Here is a 14793-nt window from a genome sequence, read left to right on the forward strand (position 1 = left end):
TTGGCTACGGCCAATGGATAAGGGATTGTTTTTAATTACCAAACAATTGCCAGGAGGTAAAAAGTAAAAAGCTTCGGTGCCCTATATAGATATAGAAGATATCCCATTCCGAGGTATTATCTACAGCGTCGCGGATAGAGCATTATCGCTGAAAGTTCAGTTTCCCCGATTACACCCAACCCCACTTAAATGTTTTCCTACAATTTTTCCAGCCCTCGAAACCCACCCCCCGCAGAATCTCCCTATCATAGTAAATTCAGTAATCTCGCGAGCCCTTTCCTCCAGCAAACTGAGCCACGTTCCAACAGGGTATTCGGAGATGGGATAAGGGATGGCTGGTGCCCAAGGGTGCAGAACGGTTGGAGGCTCCGGACAAAGTCCAGGCTGAGTGGCCCCAAGGGTTGAACTCTCGACCACAAGGGCGGCCGAAGTTCTCCATAAACTCGTAACATAGCTATGCTCAAACAACATAATATGTGCACGCGTGCTTCTGGGCGTCCGTTCACCAGGACGCAGTGTGTACACATCAGCGTGGCGCGTGTAGTATCGTAGCTAAACATAGGGGTAGCATTTACGTTGGCTGACCGACCACTCGGTGACTACCATCCCCTGACAACACTGTTCATGAGTTCTGTACCCCCCCTCTACCACACTCCTGTACCATTACACCGGGTGTCCACCGTCTCTGTCGTTCTCATTGGTCGTCCGCTATTTCTAGCCTTATAACCGGATGTAACCTCCGCCCCTCCTCCATCCCACCCCGCATTTTCGTGGATGGCATAAACGACGCTCCTTTAATACCGATGCTGGGTCAGCAGCTTAATGCATTATAAATTGAGACATTTCACGGACCACCCTCTTGCGCCGTTTCATGCTCGGAATTGCAAAGATACCCCATCGGTCCTGACCGATCGAGAGCATCCCTTACCGCCCGTTTCTCTACCCCTAAGAGCGTCTCTTGGTCGCTCCTCATCTATATCATGGAAGATCTAAAAGCTTATACCATTTGCTACCATTTGTAGGTGGATGATATTATTTTTTTGTAAAAAACGCTTCCGGAATATCCGGTTGAAGATATTTTTAAAATGACGAGCATCAGGGTTGATTTATACGTATAAATATTTTATAGTGGTTAAAGTCGCGCTATAGTCAGACGTACTTCGATATACTTTACGTTACTTGTTAACGAAATTTAATGGAGCAAATTGAACGCGCGAGGAAACGACTAAGGAGTTTTTACTCGAGGATCCCAACTTCATCGTCGCCGCCGTCGCCGCCGTCGCCGACATCTACCGACAAGCCAGCGCTGCAGTCGCCAACTTTAATTGTCCGTTTAACTTTCGTTGTTCCTTCGCGAGGAGCTTCCCCAAGACTTTCCTTCGTTGGGCTCCCATTGGATTCCGTCGCTGACGTCCCTCAGGTCCCGTCCCGGCGACTGGGAGGTAACTGGGGCTAAATTGATTATCCTGCTCGGTAATTATGCTCCATTGTGGTCCGACGAGCCACCGAGACATTTGCATGCGTTATATGGTGCACTCTGGGCGTACTGTCTTTGCACAATGACGTGTGTCTGATGTGCTACTCGGCCAGCACATCATTTTCACTTTTGTCGGTTGTTTATATATTTGGATATAATACGAGACATATATCTATATCTGTGTATGTACGTATACGTATTGTGCTGCGCGACAATGCTACGCTCGGAAAGTACGAATATACGATAAACAATGACATTCACGATAGACAAGCGCGCATGAAAATTCACCCTTAGTGTCAAGGGGCGCGGGGGAGGGGGGCGGATATGTAAAAATGACGATGGCATGTATTGTGTGGAAACGACGCGAAAAGGCGGCAGGCGACGTCTGGGCAAAGCGGCTGGCAGCCCGAAGCGGGGCCAAAAACTTTTGATAACACTTGCAAATTGCTTTGGAAAATAGAATAACAATTCAATTTCAGTGTGCGGTGGTTCACTGAGGACGCAGGTTGGTTCGGCTCAGCTCGACTGCGGGTAGCCTAGCGATGAAGGCTTTCACGAACGTGTGATGTAGTGTTACGCGAAGTGAAAACCCCTAGAAAGACTCTCTCCGGTTTGAGGTGTGAAAGTGGATGGGACAAGGGAGAGATAAGGTAAGAGAGAGAGAGAGAGAGAGAGAGAGAGAGAGAGAGAGAGAGAGAGAGAGAGAGAGACTGAGAATTTCATAGCAGTGCAAAATAAGGAGAACCAAGGAAAATACCCGCGTGCCAATCTTAGTCAACATCCGTTTCTGTGAAAGGACGACTTCCGGTCTTGGAAGTAGTTTCGGGATTCGGTGCCTCCTGTTTCCGTTTCCTTGGAAAAACGACGAGGCTGGAGCGTCTTGGCATAACCTATTACCAACTGTTAGCCAGACCACCCCTCGACACCCCCAGCCCTACCGACTGACAACCCTAGTCGCATTCCTTTTCAAGTTCCTCAGAATGTCTAATTGCGTGAGATAAGCCAAGAAATTCTCTGGAGGGCACTTTAGATTTCTCTACGTGTATTTAGATGGGGAATAAGCTGGAAATAACGACGATGCTCGTTTTCTCCCCAAAGTGAAAAGACGGCCGGACAGGATCGTAAGGGATGGTGGGTGCAGGGTTCACCCGATACCTCGTCCCTTCCGTTTCCACCTGCTTTACCCTGTTTCTTGTAAACGTACAAGGCGCGATGTAGGTGACGGGCCAACAGGGTAACTGGCTGAGGCTGAATGGCCTGTGACCGTGGAGATTTCGGTGCCGGCGTCGGTGGCCGCTGGGGGTGGCCGATCTTCTTCTTTAAACTTTCTTTATTGGCCTCTCAACATCCCTCCCGTTAGGTTAAATTTAATTTCCTCCTTCCGTCGTATCGCTTGACGCTACGGCATTCCTTGGGCTTTCGCTAAATACCTAAAAGAGGCCGAGAAGTCGAGACGACGTCTGGGCGTCCTGGGACCCAAGAGGACCCAGGAGGACCCAGGACCTTGCCCGTCACTCAGCTGGACATTTGCTTCGATATGCCAGGAGGGATCTTTAAGAATTTTAATTTCCTAATCACTCTTTTTGGCACCTTCCTTGTGCTGTCTAATTCTTTTTTTATAATCGGTTCTTCCCTGTGACCGAATTTTTTCGCTTAGAAATGTTAATGGCAGGGTAGCCTAATCAAATAATTTTTTATGATTTTTGGGGAATGTATGACGTATATTTAAAAACTGTAATCAATTTCGAGCACGTGGTTGTATTGCGATTTTTTCGCGATGGCTCGGCGCAGCCGTTCTCACCTTTTTTTTGGGAGTCAAAATACTCTTTTAAGACTTCCTTCGTAGTATCATCCATATCTCTTATGTTCTCGGCGTATTTTCCACATTTTCACTTTCTCATCTTCGTTTAAATTATTCCAGCAATTACACTCAAAACTTCTTCCTTGCTCTCTTGTTTTCTCTGGCATCCAGACAGACAGGAAGACAACCGTCCAGATTCACACCGGCCACCCCAGTCCTACCAACCACTCCCTGGCAAGACCGAGTTGAAGTCACGACTCTGAAAAACTCTTCATTTTCACCAAGTCCAATCACTAGGAGGGACCGAGGAAATCGTGTTTCCGTTTTAAGATTCCCGCCCAACGAGTGGAGTGTTTCCTGACTTCCGGCGTCCTCTCCCTTCTTATTCTTTCACTTTTCTCTATATCTCCCGTTCTGTCTCCACAAAGTCAATTTCTCTCCCAGAAAGTAAATACTCTTCCATCTCTGGTCTACTCGTTCTACTTGGTTGCATTACTCATCGTACGTAGTGCTTATGTCTTTCCGTCCATTCTTCTCAACCGCTTAACTCAACCACCCAGAGAGGCGCCACCGTCGACGTCGCGTGATGGAAATTGCGTTCGCTCTTTACCTACAGCTTGTACCTCGCGTCATATTTCAAGACTTAACGTCCTCGTTACACGCCTCACGCCTCACGCCTAAGACACATCGTGTGCGAAAACAACCGTCTGGATGACAGTTGGTACACCCTGTTCCTCTACTGACTGGCAAAAGTTTAAACTTTCCTCGTAGCTTCTGTCACTGCCGCCCGTCTATCTACTCTCCGTGCTTCCTTTATCCGTTCAACCTTCCCTTCGCTTATTTACTCTTCTCACTTTCACATACTCATTCTCTCCTGGATTTTGTATGCTTCGAGCTTTTTCCGGTAATGAAATTGTGTCCGTAAGTCCTCCCTATCACTTTTTTATCCCGCCTCCTCCCCCTTTATAAATGAACTTTACGAAGAAAAAAAAAAGTTGAAAAAGAAGGGACAAGCGCGATGTTATTAAAATTGGAATTAAGCAACTTTTTTTTAAATTCTCGAAAATTTCTGTATCTCATGTTTCATTCTTGTAATATTAATATGCTGTGGAATTAACAAACGGAAATTGTTTTTGTTACTATTACGATATTACTGAGGATATTCCAATAAATTCGTCTCATCCCCTTATCCAAATTATTATTTGCCTCCGACTGAAAATCAGTGACTGTGGAATTTGGAAAAAATGTTGAAAAACATTTTTTCTTCTTTCTTAACTTTCACTCAGTATTTCACGCTCCCCTACCCTTATACCTCTCTTACGTTTTATGCCTCGAGGGGAAAACCTGCACCCACGCATTCACTCTGTTCTTATGCGTATTTTCGAGTTTGTTGATATTGTTTTGAAATTCATGAAACTTAACGGCGTAACTGCGTAAAAACAAAGTTAGAGATTTTCACTGTGCGGGAGCGATGGGACTCAGAGTGCACAGCACGTGAATGGTTACGAGACGAAGGGGCCATACAGAAAAGACGCTAACTTGATAAGAGGCTCATAGGGTTCTTAAGGTAGAAATCAAACGAGTCGCATATATACAATATATATATGTGCGAAAGATAAGTTCATGAAAGGTCAATCGCAGAGCTAAGAGAACGCATCTGCATTTGCAGAAATTCGGCAAATGGTTTCTGTAAAATTTGACTTTTCAAGTAAATTTTCAAAAATCATCCCTTATCGATGAATATTACTTTATCTCTTTTATCCCCGTATCCAGCATCCCTTAAGAAAACTTAATTCAGTGCATTTCTACGTACTCTTTACATTGCCAGGCATAATATTTCATGAAATTATCCGGGCAATTCTTTCCCCAAATTAACCCGGACCACTTCCGGTTTAGCTTGAAAATTTTACAAGTTGCCCGGCAGTTGGTGCACTAGGTGCACTTGACTCTCGAGTACTCTTTAACTGGGACTCCCATCAAACCACCCTGGTACTATTTCCATGGTCTGCTCACCTTCTGTTTGACTCTATCTTTTTTTTTCACTTGATACCAACTACCCTCGCCACTCCTCTCCTTCTTTCTCTCTCGGCATTCACGACCAGCAATTCTTCCTTCTTGCGCAAATTCACCTGCGATAAAAACCCTTGTGCAATTAGTCGACCTGCACCCGAATACTGCCGAGTATACTGAACGCACAATATGGACTTCCGAAAGGCCCCTTTCGGCTGGTACACTCCTTTTCTATTTCTTCATTCGTAAATTTTTGTTTCTGTCACTTGAAACAAGTACGGTCTTTTTGAACAGTGCTGAAAATTTTAAAATTACGTTCGAAGAATGAATCTTGTCGAAGAAAGACCTTTAGGTAAAGTGACAATTTTTAAATACCTTCAATTAATCATACTTAATTAATATCAAATTTCCTTAAATGATTTTGACACTTTGATAACAGTAAAAAAAAAATATATATATATAAATATAATTTTTCTTTTCATCAATCATCCAAAGTCACGACCCTTCCTTCACGGTTATTATGTTCTTTCTATAAAGACATCAAATATTCAAATATTCTTTTCTCCTTTATCATTAAATGCACCGAGATTATTACCATTATGAATTCCGTGCTGCAGTAATGTCGCGTCGTTCCCACAGCTAAGATATTTGATACTGTAACGATACCAACGATTAAACATTTCTCGTATCTCTAAGGGTGGAATTAAATCTCACGGCATGTCTGGTTTCGTTACCACAGTCTTACGTCATGTCACTCAACGTATAAAAGGTCGAAGAACCCGGTCACGCGACTTTCACATTCTATAATTATATTATTATTAAAAAGTCTCATGTTTACGAAATATAAGCGCGTATTTTCCTCTGAAAAGTAGATGTTTACATGCATCCAGCATCCCAAAGGCTACAGATGTACTCCTCATCGATGGAAATATATCTGGTTCGTTGTACGGTATATAAATATATGACGGTTCGTTGCAGTGCAACCTCGTAATGACGTGGTAGTAACGATATACCAAACTTCACGAGATACAGCACCAAAAACCATTATACGAAGTAGAGCGTAGTTTATTGTATGTATATATATATATATATATATATATATATATATATGGGTTTGGGATATTACTCCTCATCGATGGAAATATATCTGGTTCGTTGTACGGTATATAAATATATGACGGTTCGTTGCAGTGCAACCTCGTAATGACGTGGTAGTAACGATATACCAAACTTCACGAGATACAGCACCAAAAACCATTATACGAAGTAGAGCGTAGTTTATTGTATGTATATATATATATATATATATATATATATATATTGGGGTTTGGGATATATTTAATTACATGAGGCAATACGAGAAGATCATCATTTATTTTGGTAAACGTTCCACCAACATCCCGTACTCTTGATAACATACATCGTTAATTCAGTTAATTAACAGATAATTAGGATAAGTTCCATAGATAAATTAATGTAATATAATAAAAAATTAATATTGCTAATAATAATAACGAATGCATCTTTCGATATTGAATTACTAAAATATTTGAGGTTTAGATAAGATAGGATTTGTCTTTGTGACGGAAATTGAAGTTTTCAACTCCAAAATCAAATGGAAGAAACTTTAGTGCGATCTGGCGCGAGGGTGAAAAAGATGAGGACGAGAGACTCGCCTCGAAGTCGAAGGTGGCGAAACTCATTCTGGCCTAACGAGCGGCTTTAATTTCTGCCTTCCGCTTCATTAACGTTAGCGGGATGAAATTTGGCCTGTTGGCTGTAAGGGTGGATAGGCACAAAAGAGAGGGATGGGTGGGTGGGTCCAGAGAAACGGCGTAGGTACCACCGGATATACATAGGTCAAAAGCAGCCCCTGTACCAAAAGTGGCAGACAATAGGGGTGGCTAGTAGGACGAAGGGTAGAAACATTGAGGATCGGGCAAGTTGAAATCGAACGATTGAAAAACCGTTTAATCGGACGTATTCGACATGGGGGGGGGGGGTTTTGGCTATTACCATAAAATCCGAAATACCAAGCTATCAGGAATCCACCCCTTGGAAGAAACGTTAAGGGGTTGTATAGGCTTCCGGAGATCCAATTCGAAGCCCGTAAAAACGGGGACAGACCTCCATGGATTTTAACCGGAAGTACCATCCGTGGTACGAGGTGCTTATGGGAGAGAAGGAAAACCCAGTGGCCACGACTGTGTAAGGGTGGTGGAAACAGGAAGTGAGAGGGGGGGGGTGTAGTTTCCAAAAGGTAGAGACGGGGATATAATCCTCTCCATAAAACAGAATGATCTCTGAGACTTTCCTCCTCCTCATCCTCTTCGTCCTTCCGGAATCCTCCTAACCTCCTGACTAACGCCTTATATTATACCGAAGCGTAGCTTAGCCCATCCATCTCACCACCGTTTTCCCCCAGCCCGATTCCTCCTCCTCTACTGCCAGCTACTACCCAGTAGCCATACACTACCACCCCCCACAGCCATCCATCTTAGGAGGCAATAACCCCACTCTTACTGCCTATCACCGCGACCATCTCGAGCTAATATTATTTTAGTGGCGATGTCACGCGTATCGTTTCACTCTCTGACGTTGAATCTTCCTCCTGAGACGTCGCGCGCTCAGGATCGCTCCGTACTTAAGAAAACAGTTAAGAGATATACAATCATCCGTTTTACCTCATAGGGAGATACGCAAGAAACACGTATCGGACTGTAGAATGACTGGTACGTATACAGTATACACGTGGAATTCATCAGGCTAATCGAAGACGAGTTCGTGACTTATTCATACCGTATTTCATTTAGAGGATAAAAGGTAGGTAAAGAGATGAAATTTACGAAGGGCGTAAGAGTAGGAAAAGGCATGTTGAAAGTGTACCGAATTTGTGTCTTAGCGCTGGTATAGTTCTCGTAAAGAGTATCGGGAATATTGTCTCCCTCTCCTCGCCCCTCCCCGATTCGGCGGCCATACTTGCCATGAATATATGTACCTGCATGGAAGACCGTAGCTAGAGTCCATTAAGAAGAGCGTTCAAAGTAAAGTGAGGGAGTTGAGCAGAAGCTTCGGCATAGTTGAAGGGTGGACGTGGAAGGATCCCGGAGGATGGTTCCCAGAGAAAAGGCATACTGCTGTGCCTCCTGGCTGCAGGGGTTCAACTTGGGTGGATGGTCGGGAGGGATGCAGCGAAGGAGGATAACAGTAAGAGCAAAGTAAAAGAGTAACGGCGTAGAAGAGAGTAGGAAGTAGCGGGGGTAGAGGGTTGAAGCTGTGTGCTCTCTTCTATGAGAGGCCGAGGAGATTCTGAGTTAGGGGGGGCGGGAGAGAGGTTTGTGCTTTCGTATTTTCTTCCAAAGGTGGTTTTATCCCCCATCCAAGGATCCCACTAGCCTGCCCAGCAGACTCCTGTATTATTTATTTCTCCTTGGACATATGGATTATGGAGTCCCTGAACCCTTGGCTGGGTCTCCTTCATCCCCTCTCCAAGGGATGTTCGAACCAGTGGCGCCTGTTGTTCCTTCAAATCCAAACCCGTGGACACAGCCACCCCGGGATGTCCTTGATGGGTTCCGTTCTCATACGAAACCTTTGTATCTGCATCTTAAAGGCTGAAGGATCTTCCTCCAAGACCTTAGGATAGAAATTGCCATGTTTACCAAAGTGAGGAACGTCCTTTAGGAGACGCAACTTCGAGACGCCGTTCCCCTTAATCGGAATCTTAGTGAAAGGGTAAAGAAAATAAGAGCCTCGTACTATCGTACGACTGTTAGCGACACTTTGCACCCTTAGCGTCCATCCGGCTCTTGTTTTCCCTAGCGACCTAGAAAATCCTGCTATTTTTCACGGTTTGGTTACTCAGCCTGAACCAACCCTCAACGTGCCATTTAAATGGAAGATAGAACCGCTTGTACCCTTTTGACGCGCAAAATCTTCACAACAAACAAATAAATAATACCACACCCTTCCGAGCTTTCTGTCTCCTGCCCAACCATCCCTTGGAACCCGAACGAAGACGTTAGGCGCGTCTTCGTGCTTCTACGTGCGACGTGGTTTTAGGACTAAGAGACGGATAAAGACACACGGCCCGTTTAGGGGGGTGGATCTAGCCCCCGACAGACACGGGGTTACCGAGGGAGGGAGGGCGCCTGCGAGTCCTGGCATCACTAAGCTTTCTTCGGCACACAACAAACATTGTCAGGAAATGCTAGGACCGATCTCGATCTTACCACCAGTCAGGTTGCCCCGTAGCAGCAGTAAGGGTAGGTTTGGGAGCGAAGGGAGTGAAGCCAATGTTTATTCGTCCTGAAATATTGTCAGGATATCAAAGCGACACTAGCGCCATCTCCTCTTTGTTTGGTCGAAAAATATTGGTTCCCATCCAATGGGAAACTGCCTCTACCAACGTCCGCGTAACCGTGACGCTCCTTTACCTTTTAGTTCCCATTTCTTTCTTTTCCACGTTAATGTTATTCTCTAATAATTACTTTTTACATATTAACCTGTTCTTAATCATTTTCTTTTCACTCTGATTTTAAAGGACTTCAAAAGCGTATCCTTCCGTACCATCTCCACCGTCCTATTTTTTTTCTCTACCCAACGACTAGGGGCTTTCTTTTTTCTCTCTACAATTCCATCTTTCTCCGATCCTTCATCTTTTCTCCATTACCAACTTTCTACCCTTGTACACCCGTCCTACTTGCACGTGTATACGCTGTATCTCCCTCTCCTCCTCTAAGCAAGCAAATCCAGCTCGTGCCAGATCTTCACGCCCTCAACGTTACGCAACTTGTACTTTCTTCTTTGATCTGCTATTCCATTTCTTTGAACTCCCGAGACAACGCGCCGTTCCGTAGAAAACTATGTAGATTATGAATTAGCTCGTTCGGAGTATCCGGAAGGATGGATTTTCATGCACTCTCCGGATTATCCATTAAATCTTTTTCGCAATCTTTTTTTTTATCTCGTTCTTTTTTCTTCTCCAAAAATAAAATCCTCGATCAAATAGCACCCCTTTTAAAGATTCCATTTGGTGCCTCTACAAGGTATACGACCCTGCTTATGTATTCTTAGAAAACCATCCTTCTTACCTCTTTCACAAAATCATCCCCCAACTTCCCCCCCTCAGCCCGCACTCTTCTGTACCTCCCGCAGAGAGGCATCATCTTCTCTTTGAACTCTCGAGGAGTACACTCTGCCGTATGCCGACCCGTTAAATCCATTCAGCCAAATATGCCAGACATTATCGGATCTATTCTACAGTGGAGAACAAATGAAAATTAATTGGGGAACAGTTTTGGAGGGAGGTAAGAAATAGAGCAGAGTATACAAGGAGACTAAAGGATAAGAGGATCGAACGGTAGCAGATTACCGAAGCGGGGCTCGATAGTGGGACGTGATTTGAGACGAAATATAATATTTGTATATAAAGTTCAACAATTCTTTTTTTTTATAACCGTAATCTCGCTCTACGACACTGTACGAAAACTGCCAAAGGCGTAGAACACGCTTGATAGACGTTTCGTGTGTACTTTATGGGTTCTACGAAAGTTTTGCCAAAGCTACAACAAAAGGGCTACGAAACTTTGTCCCGTTCGGGGTTGTTACTACTGATAAGATAAGCAACAACCATAGTTATCAGTCAGTCGAGCGAAAAATTAATTACACCAATATCTCTCACCTCTTATACACTTAGATGCCAATGCTCGATTATTCTCGATACGTCATTGTTAAATCGTATCGTTTTCACTTTTGTTTCAGAGAGGAAGCGACGAACTTCTGTCTCAAAGCGGTGCGGTCAGCAATGGCGCCGCAATGAGTCCGCAGCCTCATCACGCAGCGGACAACAATAACGACGCGAAGAAGGTGAGTCTCGATTGATAAGTTCAATACGGAATCCCATGTTGTTACAAAGGGTTAGAATTCCAGCCGAAATGGTCTTAATTCATTCCCTGGATAGTGCGGGGGGCGCGTGGATTTACGTATTAAAGTGCTTCTGGTAGCCGGATGGAAATTTCGACGAAACGGACGATAAACGATATTATCTGAAGAATATAATTTCACCCTTGCTCGGACCATTTTAAGGGTTGTTTTTCGTAAATATATTAACACTGTAAGGCAAGGCGATTCTATTAACACCATCTCTCTCTCGCTGCTTCTGCTCCCAGTGCTGGGTCTTCGTTTCATTTTCAACCCCTAAATTTTTTGCTATCTATTCACACTCCCGTCCTTCAGAACGAATGGATGGACGGACGGGAAGACGTACGGATGGACAGATAGGGGTAGCACGGGTGTGCGCCATGCATCCTATAAAGTTTGCCACGCGAGAGATTCGAATGCGCTGACCCCGATTGAAATACGTCTATTGAAATCTGATCGGTACATTTTGTAGCTCGCGTGTACGTGGTCGTTACTCGTGTAACGCCCTATATATATAACAGCTGCAGTATTCCGAGCAACCTTTCACAGGCATGCCACCCCCCCAAACCCCAAAAACCCAAACCCCTAGTCTCTTCTCGTTCATTGGAAACGTAGCAGAGAAATACTGGAATCGCGAAGGGATGCTGCGCTTCGGAAAAGGGTGGCTGTGCTACGCCTCTCCCATCCGCACCAGTCCTCTCCTGCCCCCCTACGCTCTTTTCCTCTAACCATAGCGCTCACGTATGCAACGGGATGGGCTGCTGGATGCTACGTGCACCGGGTGTACGAAAAGTGAGAATTCGCTTTAACGCTCGTTAATCACGCTCGCACCAGGAAGATACACCGACTGCTCGTGATTTACGTTTTCGCTGGGATGAGCTTTGTCTTCTCAGCGTTGCCAGTTTTGAAGGCTTAGCGATCCAGAAAGTTTTCCAAGCTTAGATTAACTGGGGATAATATGAAGGTTTTTATTCGATTTTTTTTAGTTATGTAAATCTGTGAGAAATATGAAATTCGTAAAAAAAAAAAAGTGAAAAATAAATTATAATTCATAATTGCGATAAGAGCTATGTAAATGAATGGGGGAAAAATTTTAACAGTGTTGAAACTGACATGGACTGATTTCAGTGCTATCGTTATTTGATAAGGCGATATTAAATTTATCGTAGCTAGTTGTCCTGTATCTGTGATAATGGAATTTGAAAAATACCTGAACGTCTATTGAGTCGTACTTGTGACTGTGAAAATCAATTTTTTTAATTTAAAAAATTTGGAATATACCGGGTGAAGAAGGAAATGAAGATTCGTCAAGTGTTATGTGGGACGTACCGAACGTATTGTTATCTGTGAGTTACGTCAGGATAAAAAAAGGGGAAATTCAGGCCTGAAAAAAATTTGTCTGTTGCCTTGACTTTTTTTTTCGTCTCGCGTGCTCCTGCCGTCAGGCACATAGATCATCTGCTTCACCCCAGCAGCTGGTATCATTGTAGCCGTGTGATCCGGCAGGTGTTCCACCACTCCCTTACTCCGTGATCTCTGATCTCGGTCCTTCTCGAGGAACCCGTGGATCACGACCCTCCGTTCGCGTCACAAAGCCAAAGAAAAGCGCTTTCGAATGAATGCCTTGACGCTCCCACGAAAAATCAGCCAGCCAACATCTTCTAAGGGATGGTACCAACCCTTGAAAAAGATTCGACGCATAACACTTCTCAGATTTAAAAAAAAAAAAAAAAAAAAAAAAAAAAAAAAAAAAAAAAAAAAAAAAAAAAAAGAAATTGTAAATTTGATTTTTCTTACAAAAACCTTTTTCGCTCACACGATTAGTTTGAGTATATTTATTTTTTTGCAAAATTGCACTCATCCGCGGAACGAAACATATCCGTGGTGGTTGGTCGGACTTTATAGGTCATAAAATTGCACGGCGGCCTATACATAGATAGACGCGAGATTCCGTTCTCAGTCGATAAAACAGAAAGAGATTTCGCGAAATTCCATTCCATACAGAAGGGAAAGTCAATCCCATCGAAGGGAAGAAAAGGACACGACGAGAGAGGCGAGCGAGAAGAGAAAAGATCCCTATAGGAAATGGTCCAGCAGTTCTATCCTGAAGCCCCACTCTATTAGCTGGACAAAACGGGGCCTTTGTCCAGCTTCTTTGATGTACCATTTTCTACCTCGTTCCGTCCCATTATCCACGAATAGCAGCGACAACAGGGACAGTATCACTTATCAACGAAATTACGGATACAATTTTACGTGCACTTCCACTTCCTCTTATCGCGTTACATTGTCGTTACGTCACTGATAAGCCATCGACGAGCGATTCGCTACTAATCTAGAGGAAGTTCCGTAATACAAATTCTCAACATTTTTTCCCCCACCACTCCCGGATATCGCCTATAGCGATTAATAAAATTTCAAAAATTCATTGAACGTCGAATTAAAAATTTTACTACCCTTTATCACGAAATTATTTCCGTTGATTATACGCGCGTTGGTGCATGGAGCCACGGAATTTTCTCGGTTCCTTGATTCGAGAAAGATTAGATGATCCTCATCTCTCTCTTTCACTCTCTCTCTCTCTCACTATATACATATATACCAAGGTGGTACTCTACTCCATTTTCCAAATTAGCAGGATCACGGGACAGAGTGATTCAAGAGTCAGTATCAAGGGAAAGTGGGATGGGTACAGGAGGGGGGGGGGGATGATGGCAGAGGGTTGGCATGTCTATCGGAAAAACCACTAAAGCGTAGGAATTTATTTTAGTTTGAATCGCTACGAATGCAACGTACTGGGATATCTGTATCGATCCTTATCGTCCCCTTCCACGACCCAGCAACCCACCATGAAATAGTTTCACGTCTTCAAAGAGTGCCTCGTCCTATTTCTCAAGTTTTCACGTGTTGTCGAGAAACAGCGTTACGCTGCATCGTTTGCGCGAAGTTTGAAAAATTTATCAAAGTTCCTTACTTTCTTGTGCTTTCAACGCGATACGTTAGCCGAGAACAAAGAGATATTTACATTCGAAGAAATCTTTGCGGATTTCTCAGGACTTATGCTAATCCACCATTTAAATCAGTGTCTTACGTGTAACATTCTGTAGTTCCAATGGGATGCTGGGTAGATGTAATAGTAGGGTAGTTGAGCAGGGCTCCTAACGATAAGTGCTCTCATCTGGTCAAGGGACGCTCGTATCTCAAAACAAAACTTGGACGGAATTCCAGACTAAGGGTTGGAGGGTGGTAGTGGAGGTGGAATAAATAGGAGAGAGCGAGAGAGAGAGAGACTATAGCAACATCTTCAAGAAATACCGTCTGTCACGAAGGTATTTTCTGGTACAGTAAGACGAAGACAGGAAACTTAAAGTGATAGGGGATGAACGGGTAGAGCCGAAATGGGGGTTGGGGCTGCAGTGAAAGAACCAAGAGAAATTAAAGGAAAGATAGAGCAACCGGAAGTTCCGGTTATTTACGTTACTGAAACTCCTCCTCGTTCAGATTCTCGCGGATCTCTTAAGGAGTTTCGGACGCAGAGATGTCCCTATAAAAGAAGGGTAGTACCGCAAGGGGTTCGCGGGTG

The 14793-nt window shown here is 44.0% G+C and overlaps 1 protein-coding gene across 1 annotated transcript in view; it reads left to right on the plus strand.

Moving 5' to 3' along the window:
• LOC107270791 (polypyrimidine tract-binding protein 1) overlaps positions 1 to 14793 on the plus strand; it is a gene marked incomplete at its 3' end in the record, with an annotated part of 203739 nt that overhangs the window by 121248 nt on the left and 67698 nt on the right. The window contains exon 4 of the mRNA XM_025088108.1: positions 11052 to 11156. Within this exon, the coding sequence (XP_024943876.1) occupies positions 11052 to 11156 (105 nt within the window). The remainder of the gene's footprint in view (positions 1 to 11051; positions 11157 to 14793) is intronic.

Source organism: Cephus cinctus, unplaced genomic scaffold, assembly GCF_000341935.2.
Source record: "Cephus cinctus unplaced genomic scaffold, Ccin1 Ccin1_scaffold0837, whole genome shotgun sequence".
Taxonomy (NCBI): Eukaryota; Metazoa; Arthropoda; class Insecta; order Hymenoptera; family Cephidae; genus Cephus; species Cephus cinctus.